This window comes from Meriones unguiculatus, chromosome 1 (genome assembly GCF_030254825.1).
Source record: "Meriones unguiculatus strain TT.TT164.6M chromosome 1, Bangor_MerUng_6.1, whole genome shotgun sequence".
Classification (NCBI taxonomy): Eukaryota; Metazoa; Chordata; class Mammalia; order Rodentia; family Muridae; genus Meriones; species Meriones unguiculatus.
The window spans coordinates 180,745,470-180,759,247 of record NC_083349.1 but is presented as its reverse complement, the minus strand read 5'-3'; the positions used below and the strand labels follow the sequence as shown (position 1 = coordinate 180,759,247).

Genomic DNA, 13,778 nt, shown 5'->3' with positions numbered 1-13,778 from the left:
AACCCCAAGCAGGTCAAAGACATCAAATTAGGATAAATATCTGAATCCCCACCTCCTCTATAGAAGCCAGGCTCAGTTTGAACCTTCCAAGTATTCTTAGAACAAGAGGTGATGGAGAATGATGGTGATGTGACTGAGCCTCTGGGACCTATGTCCACCCTGAAGGAACCAGACAGACTCCCTAGTGCCTCTTCTACTCAGTCTCTTGCTTCAGTTTCTCTTTTCATCAAGAACAAAGACACCGTCTCTGACATCCCACCCTCAGTAGGACTCAGGGGCTGTAGGGAATAAGCACCCTCCTAAACCAAGGTCCTCGGCTCTGTTGAAGCCAGCCATCTTTGCTTAACAGTGCTGCTTCCTTCCTGGGGTCTCTCTTAGGTAACATCTGTGTCTGTCACAAGCATTAGGGCTGCTAGTCCTGAGATCTTCCTGGAATATTCCTGACCACTAACCACCAAGGAGGGTCTCTGCATCACCAGAGAACAGGCAGAAATATGAGAGGAAAAAATGGTCCATTGTTTATAAATTTTCCTTGACATTCAGAACGTTTAAGCCCCTAGACAGTGGAGACCCCAGACAGAAGGTTGGCCTTGGTCTTCACGTTGTTTACATATTGAGTTTCTATGTGTATGTGCCTGTGCCTGTGTTGGCCCAGGGGCTGGTTCTCTCCTTGTATCATGTGAGTCCCAGGGATGGAACACACGTTGTTGGGCTTTGTGCCTAAGCACCTTTAGCACAGAGCCATCTCACTGGTCCTTAAATGTCTTAAGGCTGAGTCAGCACTAGGTAAACAGGATACAGTGATACAAATGCAAATGAGATAGAGGTAACCTGACTTCCCATCTGACATTCCCAACCCCCCTCCCCGCCTCCTGCACCCCCTGAAGCTGCACTGGGGCACTCTGACCAGCTGTCACCCTCTCTTTCCAGAATGCAGGGCAGGCATGAGAGCTGTCTGCCTAGTGAGGCACTGTTAAGAATCCAGGAGCAGGAAGGACGGCCCATCTGTCTATGAAAAGAATAGGTGGCATCCTCAAAGTAGTCAGCCTTGGGTGCTTGAGTGTTTTCTTCATCCCTGACGTAACTGAAAGTCTCTCCAGCAGTGGGTGCTCGGCCACTTGTCTCAGAGGGCTTACCGTGGAGGGCAGACTCCTCCAGGGGCTGGAAGGACAAATAGATGAAAAGCAAGAACAGGCCAGGCAGACTACATTCTTCTCTGAAGGCAAGTGCTTTGAGATTTTCACACCCATCAGTGTGCATGGCATCATGGCGAAGGAGCTTTAGGCTTCATGTGGGTCTCCTAGTAAGGGGAGCGGGGGCTGTCTCTGACATGGACTTTGTTGATTGCTTTCATCAGGCTCCCAGCAAAGCCTTCCCCTACCCCAGTCTGCACCCTGGGAAGAAAGCCACCACACCAGAGAGATGTTTGGGGGAGACAGTGTGTTTATTGCAGCCAGTAGATCCAAACAATCAGACAAACTGCTAAAGAAACTCAGCCTGCTCCCAGAAGTCAGGTCACAGAAGGCCATTTGTTTAAGCATCTCTCCCCCCTCCCTACCACCAAACAGGACACAGAACCTAGATGTACATAAGCTCTTGCTATGCAGCTGGGTTCTCCCCTAAAAAGCATAAAGAACATTCCATAATGAACCTTTGGTAAATCTACTCGGAAACACTGAGACGTGATTACAGTCCCCCCCCACACACACAGTGTAATTTTGGGGTGGGCATAGTGAGATGTGTTATATCTGTGTATATAATATATCTCTACCTATATAGAAAGGCTATGTACAGTCGCATCAGCAAGCTTCGATAAAGGAAGACATCAGCAAGAGGCACAGCAAGGCTGTCTATCCTTAAGACACATGTAGGAAAAAAAAAGTTATCTTGATTTATCACCCGTTCCAACTGCGCCAAGCCATTCCTATGGCCTGGGACTAACTTCTCTGGACCTGGCCAGTATTTCTACCCGTCTATCTGCTTAACTGAATCTTGTAGATATTTAGCAGCCCAATTTTCCCAAGGAGACCCATAGGGAAACATGGACCCAATCAGCTTTTCCATTTTATAAACTGGGGATAACTGATGAGTCCACAGCTGGAGGGGCAGACAGCTATTTCCAAAGCCAGTTCCAAGGCACCACAAGGATTTTCAGTCCTGAAAAATTGTGCTTTGTTCTCATAAACTGAATCCCACGGGTTAAGCCAGCCCGTCTTTCTATGCGGTGGCCCTTAATTGGGAGGAAGAGGCAGAAGGGAAGCACGGAGGGGGCTCTGGGAGGGCAGGAATGGTTGGGAGCAGTGGTGGGAGCATGCAGCCAGAAGCAAAGCTCAGAGCCCACACTGCAGCAAGCGAGCAGTTTGCTGGCATAAGCTAGGAAGCAAGCTCGAGCAATGGCTCCTGCAGGGATATCTCACAGTTTCCCACCCCACCTCACAGAAGCCCCATGTTGTTCCCAAACTCAAGCCCGGAGGCCTTGAAAGAGGGTCTAGGAGGCTCCAAAAGAAAGTGCATGTGAGGGCAAATACCTGGGGAAAAAAAAAGATCCCAGCTTCAGCTTCTTAAAGAGGCAGCCTGTTAGAAAAACCTTGGGGTATCTCACAAGTAACCCTTCCAAAAGTTATGAGTCTCAGCCAAAGCAGAGCCCCTTGTCAGTGGCCCCTGGAAGAAGAGGGCATGTGCAAGGTGACAAAAACTGATAACTCCAGGCTGCAGAACTCTGTACCACTGCCCTTGGTTTCAGACGGCTTGAGGTGCCCACCACTCATCTCTCGATCCCTGGTTGGCTGGCTTGAAGGATAGGCAGTACCCACCTGCTCCTGGTGGCATCCTGGTGGCTTAGGCAGTGTGTTGATTGGCAGTTAGATACTGAGCCAAAGAGATTAGAACTTCCAGAAGGGTTAGATTCACCTTACCCAGGAGTTCTCTGCCTGGTTGCCCATCCCCTACTCTGTACCCCACCTCCCTGACTGCTGCATCCCTCCCCGTGGTCCCTTCCCTCTTCCTTTTGCACTCTTACTTTCCCAAGAGTGTCTTCCTTCTCCTCTGGCTCTCTTGTGGAAGCTACGGCTACAGAGGTGGAAGTAGATGCACCAAAAAATTAACCTTGGTCCTACAGTGCAGATGTGGCAGTCCCTGACTCTGTTATGGCTTTGTATGCACCCCTGGCACCCAGCACAGTACCCGGCATAGAGCCCAGGCTCAATAAATGGTTGTTGAATTGAAGTGAAGGAAGCTGAACCTCCCATCTGCTATCACTGTCTCTTCTGGTTGGCTATCTGATAAGCAGAGGCAAGTATTGGTCCCTGAGACTGTCATGGTCCTGTCTCCACCCTTCATTTCCTACCCTGGACAGCTAACTCCCTGAGCTAGTAGGGGCGGAGTTCCTGGGAGGGAGGCAGGGCCAGATGAACCCCACCACCATCACACACAAACACCTCTTAGGCTTGAGGTTCTCCCACCAGGAGGCTCTAGTTATTCTAATTGGGGACCACGGAGCCAGAACATGGGCAATGCTTTCAGCTTCTGTCAGTCATTTGGAACTTCAGCCTCTCCATCTCTAGGAGGCTCGGGCTAGTTCTCTTCTGAGCACCTCCCAACACTGCGCTCTCTGATTAGCCATTTCCACCCTGCCTTTCTCCTCATCTCTGGACTTCAACAAGTTCCTTATAAGATAATAAAACGGCAGTGAAAGTTGGCGTCCCATGAGGGCAACTTTCTCCCCTACAAAGGGAGTTCTGGGGGCGGGGCTCAAAGGCTCTTCCTGCAGGATCTCACATTTCCTTCCAGCTTTCTCTTTTTTATTTCTTGCCAAAAGCCAGATGGAAACCCTGCCAAGGGCAACCAGAAACCCCCAAACTAAAGCCCTGTAGGAAGGTGCCCCCAATACCAGCCCAACCCACCCCAGTTCTGAGTCTGGGTGCTGTTGGCTGAAGCCAAAGTGACCATCTTGTAGGAGAAGGCAGCCAAACACATATGCAATGAAACCCACACCCACACCCCTCAGTCCCCCAGCAGACTTCAACTCGGAGTCTCCTGATGGAGGGATTTCTAGGGCAAGGTCTGATCCTACCCGATGCCACTTTTCCAGTACTGCCCCTGCCAGCATCCCCAAAGGAGCAGTAGTCAACAGTGAACCAGAGCCTCTCTGGAAGCGGCAAGTGATAGAAATGAGGCCAGAACAGAGTCCTCTGGGCCAAGGCTCGTGACCAGGAATGTCTCAGCCCTGGCTTTCTTTTAGTGCTCTGGAAATGCACAGTCATGTTTTTAAAGAATGCCCCCGCAAATGGTAGGACCCCACTTTCATCCCCAGCCTGATGGCTGTTCTGGGCTGGGAGTAGCCAGAGGAACACAGCAAAGCCACCATGAGTCCTTCCCATGGCGCCTCTGGTCAGCACAGAACCACCACCACTCATACACTGCCACCCCCACAGTTTAAACCGACACCAGACCAAACCCTAGACAAGATGGTAAGCTGATCTCTTCTCCCATTATCCTCCCTCCCCCATCCTGTCTTTGGGACCGCACACGTGCGTCTTTCTTCCTCAAAGACTGACAGGCTGGAGCCCTTCTCGGTTCTCCCTGGGGCACCTAGGCAGTTTTCAAATGGAAGGGAGGGAGGTCACCCTTGGTATGGGGGTGGGGGATGGGAAGTGAGGCCCCAGATCTGGGGTCCTATTCAAGAGAAGCACACCAAGAGAGAGCAGGCAGGGTCACACTGGATAGGGCAAGAGAGTGATAGGAGACGGGACACGGGGAGGGGCTTCAGGGCAGGCTGCCATTTACTTGGCACCATCTTCCGCGTTGCCCTCGCCATCCGTCTTGCCCTCCTCCTCAGTCTTCAGGTCATCCGTGCTCAGCTTCTGCTCTTTTTTCCTCCTCACACACTTGACCACCATCAGCACCAAGATGACCACAGCCAGAAAGCCCCCCACGGAGGCACCCACAATGACTGCCACCGTGGAGTCCCGCTCTGGAGGCACTGGGGGAAAGGAAGCAGAAATCATGGAGCTGGAGGGAAACTTCCTCTGTGGCCACTGCTCTCCAAAATATGAGGGGGTCTGATCTGACCCTTCTCCACGGACAGGGCATTAGCCAAATTCACAGCAACCTAGACCACTGACCTCTAAGTGTCCCTACCCTCACGTCTCCTCAAAAAGCCTCTCCACCCCCAGAATGGAATATTTAAAAGCAACTTTGAGATTAGATCTAAATTTGATTATAGACATTAGGAATTGGGAAGCTGGGCGTGGCAGTGCACGCCTGTAATCCCAGCACTCGGAAGGCAGAGGCAGGTAGATAGCTGTGAGTTTGAGGCCAGCCTGGTCTACAAAGCAAGTCCAGGGTAGCCAAGGCTACACAGAGAAACTTTCTACACAGAGAAACCTTGTCTCGATAAAAAAAAAAAAAAAGAATGAATGAATGAATGAATGAATAAAAGAAACAAACAAAGAAAGAATGAAAAAAAAAAGGTATGCTCTTGAGTCTCAGTTTCCTCATCCATACAGTGGGCATAAGAGCTCGCCTCTCAGTGGGTTCTGTGGATGAAATGAGGTAAAGCCTACGAGAGCTGTTGCTGTTAAGGTTATGATCATGGCTGACTTGTTCCTTCAAGGACCAGAGGGAAGGAGTGGATGCCTTCCATCAGTACCAGCACCTGAAGATGAGATGGGGTCACAGCCTTCCTGAAGTGCCCTGAGCTACACTGTGGAGAAGGGGCAGTGTCTCTTCAACAGCCTGGTCATTCTTACCTTCTAGAAGGACCTGCAGGTAGATCTTGCCGTGGCCACGGTGGCGGTCAGGTGGGTTGGTGATGTAGCAGTTGTAAATGCCTTCATCTTCTAGCTGCACATTCTTTAGTGTCACTGACACATCGTACTTACTGGGGTTCCCTGAGAACTCCACACGGTCTCCAAAACGCTCCAACTTCAGGTTAATGATCTTCATTCGGAACTGGAGGAACTGGGGGCAGGTATAGAGAGTGTGGGCAGCTGGGCGAGGAAGGAGCTATGAGAATCACGGGGACCACCCTCTCCCAATGCTTCTCTTTTTCCACATGGAAAGTAAGGGAGTTAGCCTCAGAAGGGTCATCCAGTTGTGACATCATGCCCTCTGTTTCAGACAGCCCACCCAGAGTCCTCTGGGGCCCTGGTTCAAAGCAGGAGTAGGGATGGGAGTGGTGGGCTTCGTGCTTTGGGGCTCCTGTTTCCCTCCACTCCCTCCTCCACCGGGACTTACCATCTCCTCTGAGCAGTTATTGCACTCCTGGTAAGTCCAGTTCAGAGAGAACTGCTTATGGTTCACGGTGTAGCAGGAGTTGAAGGTACAGGGCAGGCGTGTGTCAGACCCATTGAGGACACTGAGAGTACTGGGGACTGTGACTTCCATGCTCCACCCCGGGGGCACTGCAGATGAAACCACAACCCGATGAGGATGTTTGGTGACAGAGGTGGAAGGTTGCAACCTTTCCACGGCCAGCCAGTGAGGAGCAAAGGCAGAGAGGCAGAGCAGAGTTAGGGGCCGATAGTCTGGGCTCCTCTCGGCTGTGTTTAGGAAGGCAAAACACATGATGGACACCAGATGTGGTCCTTAAGAGGAGAAGGGGGACCGAACAGATATAGAACAGAGCCACAGAGCCGTCAAATTGCCTACCAGGCCAAGGACAGCCAAGTTTGGCCTCAGCCTTTTCTAACTTAGAAAAGTAGACTTGTGTCTCTACTTGTCCCTGCCAATCCCAATGCCACTTCCCTGCCACAGGCTTCACTGGCCTTGCCTCAGTTTCCCCTTCTCCAGCCACTTCAGATCATCTTTGCGGTGTCAAAGCCCCTCCAAAGGAAGCATCAGTGTCTCCAAGGGGCAGGCCCGGCACAAGCACTAACATCCCCAGACAAGAAAAAGGATAGACAGCTGAGGAGCTGCTAATTGGCCTACGGTGATGACCTCCTCTTTGGGAAAAGTCATCCTGGAAAGACTATGGCAAAAAGCTGGTTCAAGCTGGCAGATGGCAGGGTGGGAATGGAATCTCTTTCAAGTCCTGTATGAGGCACCAGACTTGGATCAGGCCTGATGCTGCAACTGAGAAAAGTGCCACCAGGGTCCTCTAAGCAGAGAAGAGCTGAGGGAAGACAGGTGGGCTGAGCAGTACTCAGGGGTAGAGCTACTCCTCAGGTCAAACCCTCAGCTGTGACATTCAGCATCATTCGATCATTCATTTTCATTCTTTACTTTGTGATTTTTTTGGGGGGGTGTTAGTGGTGGGTTTTTTGTTTGTTTGTTTTGTGTTTTGTTTTTATTCAGGGGTGGAAGGGTCTGGCGGGCCTACTTCTGCAACCCAGGCTGTCCTTGAACCAGCCATGTAGGCAAGGATGACCCTGAACTTCTGACTCACCCACCTCCACTGGGCTTACAAGAGTGCACCGCAGCACCCAGTTCATTCCGTGCTAGGGACCAAATACAAGACTTCATGCATGGGAGGCGGGCACTCCTCCAACAGACCCACATCCCTACCAAATATATGTAAACTATCTACTGTGTGCCAGGTGGTTAGTCTTAGGTCCTGGGAGTTGTCACTAGGGTGAGGGGGGAGTCGCTGCATTGTGGGGCTTGTGTTCTGCTGAGGGGCCATACAGTGACAACTAAAATAAAAATGTGGCTGTCTGGAATGTTACATAACAGGGGCTATAAGGATTGCTGTATGGTAGAGGGGAGTTGTTTGATTCAGGACGGTCAGAGGACAAAGCTCTGAGAGAGTGATATTCAGGCATCATCTAACTCAAGAGAAGGGAGGAGCCATTTTCGGAATATCAAGGGCCGCATTCCAGTGGTTGGGTTGATCTTCACACAACTGAGAAAGAACAAGACATGGTAAGACCTGAGGTCAACATTGGGCATGGGCCAGGCCAAGGGGTAGAATATGGGGTGATTCCAGGGAGCTCAAGGATGGGCCATGGTTCCCGGGATGCCTGCTAGGTGAAACATGCCCCTCCCCACCACCTCACTTAGGTTCCATCCCAGCTCTAGCCTCGACAATGATCAATTGTGAGAAACGTAGGCAGACTCCTTCACCTCTCGGTGCCTCAGCCTCCTCCTCCAGAAAACCTAGCTCATCACTGTCGATGGGTGGTTACAGTGACTAAAATAAGTGCTAGTTGTTCAGCAAATGGAGGCTGTTATTAACCTCCTTCTCCTTAAGTTCTGCTTTGGGGGAACAGAAAGAGCTTAAGAGGTGAGAAGGGGTCTTTAGGTCTGATGGCACCTTGGAGACTGACCCCTCTGTTTGGACTCCCCCCACACCCCCAGATCTAGCTAAGGAGCCAGATTGCAGGGATCCTGGTTTCCCCACAAATCTGCTGGCCCCACCTCCAGAAGCAGGGCACGGCTGCCTGCAAGCAGAAAAGCCAGGCCTGTGCAGTGTCCTTCTGCTCAGCACATCCCCACAAAGGGCCTGAAAAGCTCAGAACTTAAGGACAGGAAGACTGCCGGGCCTGGAAATCCCCCCAAAGCCCTGCCTATGTGGCAGGCCTATGGACCTCACCTGCAGGGCCAATGACTCCAGGTGAACATTGAAATGCTCACCAGGGGAACACCAACTGGGAAAGCTGATGGGACTTCTCCCAAGAGGAACAAAGCCCAGCTGACTCCGCTCTTGCACTTTCATATAGAGTCTAAAAGTACCTGGCATGGTGCCAAGGAAGGAGGACGTGTGCAGAAAATATTAATGCCACCCCCACACTGCAGAGGCTGAAAAATCTGAGGAAAAGAACTGACAGAGGCTTGTCCCCAGTTTACCTTCTATGCTGGGCATTCCCATCTCTCCAGGCCCCTCTCTTGAAAGGGCTTCCACCTTCCAAGCTCTCCCCCTCCCCCTAAAAGCTCTGTGAAACTAGCTGGCTCTCTAAAGCCTCCTCCACCTGTCCCACTCCAGCAGCTGAACTTGAATGTCACTTCACATCTCCCTTCATCTCATCTAGAAGGAGCCAGCCTGCCGCTGTGTCAGGCCGCAGAGCTGCAAGGGGAGCCGGAGGTGGGTTTTTTGTTTGTTTGTTTGTTTGTTTGTTTTTTGGGTTTTTTTTTTCTTTTTTTTTTCAGGCTGATGGCAGGGGAAAGGGGAAGGTGCAATGCGGGTTAAGAGGCACCAGACGAGATTTGTGTGCCCTCTAGTGGTCATGTATGTCAACTCTCAAGTCCCGTCAGCAGAGAAGAAAGTGGGGAGGGAGCCCCGAACTAAAGGAAGCCAGAGAGCTAAGAGGACCTCCAGAGTTGTAGCTCTAGTGTCATCCTCTTGCCCATGAGAAAACAGGGGCTTTGAGACACACCCTGAGAACAAGGATAAGCCAAAGCCAGGAAAATGGCGCTCATCTTCTGGTCCAAGACTCACCCCCCCCCACACACACACACCGCCGCCACCACCACCTCATGAGAATCTCAGGGGTGCCAGGCTGAGGCCTGAACCTCCCACCAATTTAGGCTCTCACTAAGTTCAGGAAAGCATTGGTGGAGGCTAGAGCTGAGAAGATCCTGGCGCATCTGTAAAATAGATGGACCCCAGGCACCCACCATGCTGCAGCCATCTCAGCATTCCCTAGCTCCCTCGCTGAGGGCACAGAACTGTCAAGCATTATTGCCGGTCACTTTTGGCTGAAGAAATAAAGCGCAAAGAAGTCAAGTGACTAGCCCAAGTTCACAGCCAGGAACTAGTGGGATTAGAACCTGAATCCATGCCACCTGGCTGCAGACGGGGCTGAGGTGAGGAGCCGGAGCTGGGCGGGGTGTTATTGTCATTTCAGGGTGGACACCCACTGTTCTCCCAGGCCCCCTGTGCAGAGACCCTGAAACAGGGCTCACGTGCCAAACACTCTCTTCTAAAGACTGGAAGTAAATTCCCTTTACTCCTCCTTCTAGCCCTAAAGCAATCTATAAGTTTGTTTTATTCTTGAGAAAAGAAAAAGAAAACGAGGGAGGGAAGGAGGGAAAAAAGGAGGAAGAGGAGAGGGGACATTTAGCCTCCCAGGCTAATGTGACAGCTAACCCCACCTCCTCTCCTGGTCTTTCTGCTCAGATCCTCCTGCCCAGGTCTCCTCCACAGGCAGCCAGAACCAAGCTACAATCATGTGCCCTGGCCTTTTCCAATCTGGGGCCCAGCCTCATCACAGCCTCATCTCCTGCCAGACCTCATCCCTCACATGACTCTCTTCTTCCTTCCTCCCACCAGGCCCTGTTCATGTTTTATTGTCCGTTGTTTTTGTTTTGCTTTGCTTTGTTTTGTTGGGGGGGGTTGGCTTTGGTTTTTGGTTGGTTTTTTGTTTTTGTCTTGTTTGCTTTAGGTTGAGAAGTTTGTTCACCCTCCTCCCTGGAGTGCTTCTCCATAAACCCCAAACCCCATTCATAAGGTGCAGCTTGGCAACATCTTCCCTGGAGTCTGATCCTCTCCCAGTCAGGTTCCTATTTCTTCTAGTAACTTCAGGACCAAGTGACAGGAGAGCACTCAACACTGGGACTCTTGAGCTCTTAGGCAAGACCCTTAGCCTCCCAGGGCTGCCGTGCCCTCATCTGTAGTATAGGGGGCACCTCTCTGAGGCTATTGGGACAATTAAATGACTTGTTGTATGTGCATAGCCCAGCACAGTGCCTGGCACACAGCTGTTGGCAAAGGGGACTCCTAGCATTAGCACACACAATGCTGAGTTTTTGTTTATGTTCCTGGGCCTCTCAAGAGGCTCTGGTGAACTCCTTCTCGTTCGCTGCATCCAAAAAGGCATCTAGCACATAGTAAGTGCTCAGTGATGATTGTTGCCAGGGTTGGAGGAGGTGGGGAGGAGGCTTCCTTCTCCTTCTCTAGGTACTGCCCTAGCAGCAATGTGTGTGGTTGGACTGAGTGAGGACCACGCTCCACTCTCTAGGCTCCCTCAAATACAGTCCAGACCTCGAAGGGCAGGCCAGAGGCTGAAGAACTGATGATCTTGAGAAGAACTCTGGGAATATATGCTTACCACCTTTACAGCCACCCCCACGTGCCCTGTCCCTGATACTCTGCCTCACCTAATATCTGTGGCCTCCGTCCATCCCAGTGACCAGCACAACTACAGCTACCCACGTTCCGTTGCCTAGAGTACGAGCTGCCAGAGGCACGTCTCTGCGCAGCTTCAAACTTTCAACTCTCACAGGCCTCCCGCTTCTTTCTGCTCCCCCTTGCAGCCCTCGCGCACAGGCCTCTGCATCTCCCTCAAGCCCAGGTTGACTGCCAGGGCCCCTGGCCTTGTCCACTTAGATATGGCTGCCATAAACAGCCTCCCCCCTGCAGGAGGCTGTGGCTAACTCCTGAGAGGACACTCTGTTTGTTGTTGTTTTGTTGTGCAGATCACTCGTCCACTCTTGGAACCTGCACTTGAGACAGCTCACCATCTAATGCTAAACAGAGCAGTACCATTGCCTGACCTCTGGGGGCAGTAGAACCCAATATTAAAAGAGAATGTGGTAAACCAGGCACGTGGGAGTTCAAATCACAGCTCACTTATGCTAGTCACATGACCTGATTGGCTAAATTACTTAACTTCTCCGCGCCTCTGTTTCCGCCCTAGAACATGAATAGAATCATAGTATCTGCCTCAAATAACTGCTGTGAGGGCTAAACAAAATATGCCATGCCAGGGCTCCCGGGAAGCGTTCAGAAAGGTCTGTCCCTGGTAGTCCCTGCTCTGCATCAGCTCACAAGCTCACCAAGCAAGAGACAGGGGTCTCCAGTCACCCATGGGAGAAGTGGTGCTCAGGGTGGGTAGCATCCGGCCCATGGTTATGAAGTAAAGAACAAAGGCAGCTTTAAGCTTCGGTCCAATCCCATGGGAAGGAAGATGTTAGGTTCTTAGTGTGCAGGCTACCAGGGCTGCTTCATGTCTCTGCCTAGAGCTGTGGCCCAGTACCCAGCATGGGGGGGAGAGAGAGAGAGAGAGAGAGAGAGAGAACCCAGCACAGCAAGAGAGGCAGAGACAGTCAGTCAGACAGAGACACAGAGAGACAGAGATTGAGAGAGTTTGTAATGGAGCATATTCCCACCTACGCGATCCTTAGATTTGACCCCTGAGCACTGCTGAGGGAGTTTTAAGAGCAAGAATAAAACCACCTATGGGGCAGGTTTAGACCCCAGCATGGTGGCATTCGTCTGTAATCCCAGCACCCAGGAGGATACAGAGACAGGAGAATCACTGAAAGTTCGAGGCCAGCCAAGACTACAAAGTAAGACTTATCTGGGAATGAGGTGGGGGGAGGCAGAGTGGGAGGGTGCACACTTACAAAAAAGCTTCCAAGCCACCTGCCTAGCATGAAGTTTCTGGTGTTCAAATAAGAACTTGGTTAGGGACCATATGACTAGGTGGTCTGCAAGGCTGGGGTGGACCATTCTGAGACTGGTTTTAAAAGACCAAACCATGCCCCTCCAAGGGCTCCATGTATATTTTTCTCCTTTTCCCTGGATCCTGGACCCCTGACCTCTCCTCCCTTCTAGCCAGCCCACGCCAGGGGTGCCTGCCCCCACAGCAGCTGCTCTGGGGTCTCTCCTCCCAACCCAGAGCCCACCCGCAAACGTGATCCCTGCATCCTCCCACACATCCCAACCCACTGGTGGGGCAGACTCAACTCTCTGCCCCCCAACTCTCCAGAGAGCACTGTCTCCTTCCTAATCCTCTAAACCCACCGGATTCCAGGGAACGGGGGCTCACGAAGGAGACTTTTAAGATAAACCGGCAACTCCTAACGAGCTCTCATCGGAAACAGCTAAAAATGAAAATAATAACAACACTATGCTAATAATGTTGATAATAACCCTGACGAGACTGCAGAGCAGCCTCGCTCCACCCCACCCCCACGTAACTCTACTTCAGGGAAATCCAAAGTGGGGGAAGGAGGAAAAAAAAAAAACCCTCTTGATAATTGTGATCATTTTCATCCCCAAGCAACACTCACACACCCCCCCCCCCCAGTCAACATTTATATGACCAAGTAGTCCAGCGTACTGCAGTCCCGGCTGTCCCGATGCCCAGCACGCCCCTTCCCAAGGACACTGAGGGAAGCGCTCGCTCTTCCTTCCCACCTGCCCCCTGCCCCCCTCTTCCAGCTGCAGCTGCGCTTCTGACCCTTAGGAGCATGCAGATGTGGTTCTAACTTACCCAAAGAGAAAAACAGACTGAGCCCCGTGAGACTGAAGGCAGGGCGAGGTAGCCAGGCATCCCTGTGCATTTTCAGAGACTGTGATGTTAGGCGGGTGGGCTATGGGAGAGGGTGATTGAGGGACCAAGGACCACAAGAGAGGAATGGTTAGATGCTAAAAAAGAAAATGCACGGATGTACTTCAAATACACATACAACATTAAGGAAGCTTTATTTCCATCTCTCTAATATGGCCGACTTGTATGTGGCTGCTAAAAAGAGAGGGGGGTGGTGTGTAAGGGAAAAGGAGAAAAAGGGGGATGGAGTAAATATTGTGGTTGGTGGATTTCAGAAAGCAGGTGGGAGGGCATAAAAAGATATTCCTGGAAGAAATTAAGTTGCCAGAAAATTTTACCCTCTAAACTCAGAACTATATCAAATCTTGCCTTTCTACTGCACTAGAAATGATTTTTAAAATTTGAAAATTGTTAGGGAAATCTAGGTGAGGTGGTACATGCCTGCAGTCCTAGGGAAGCAAAGGCAGGGTTGCCATCAGTTCAAAGTTAGCCTAAGCTGCAAAACAGGAAAGGGAAGGGAGGGAAGGAGGGAGGGAGAAAAAGCTAAAAAGAAAGAAAGAAAGA

At 51.2% G+C, this 13,778-nt stretch overlaps 1 protein-coding gene across 1 annotated transcript; it reads right to left on the bottom strand.

Annotated features, from left to right (window-relative positions):
* Positions 1 to 1,425: 1,425 nt before the first annotated feature.
* On the bottom strand, positions 1,426 to 13,427 carry Scn2b (sodium voltage-gated channel beta subunit 2). Its single transcript, XM_021637897.2, has 4 exons — positions 13,158 to 13,427; positions 6,238 to 6,404; positions 5,751 to 5,961; positions 1,426 to 4,981 (listed from the first exon to the last, which is right to left on the bottom strand). Exons 1-4 carry the CDS (start codon positions 13,225 to 13,227, stop codon positions 4,782 to 4,784), a joined length of 648 nt encoding a protein of 215 aa, XP_021493572.1. The 5' UTR covers positions 13,228 to 13,427; the 3' UTR covers positions 1,426 to 4,781.
* Between the last annotated feature and the right edge of the window lie 351 nt (positions 13,428 to 13,778).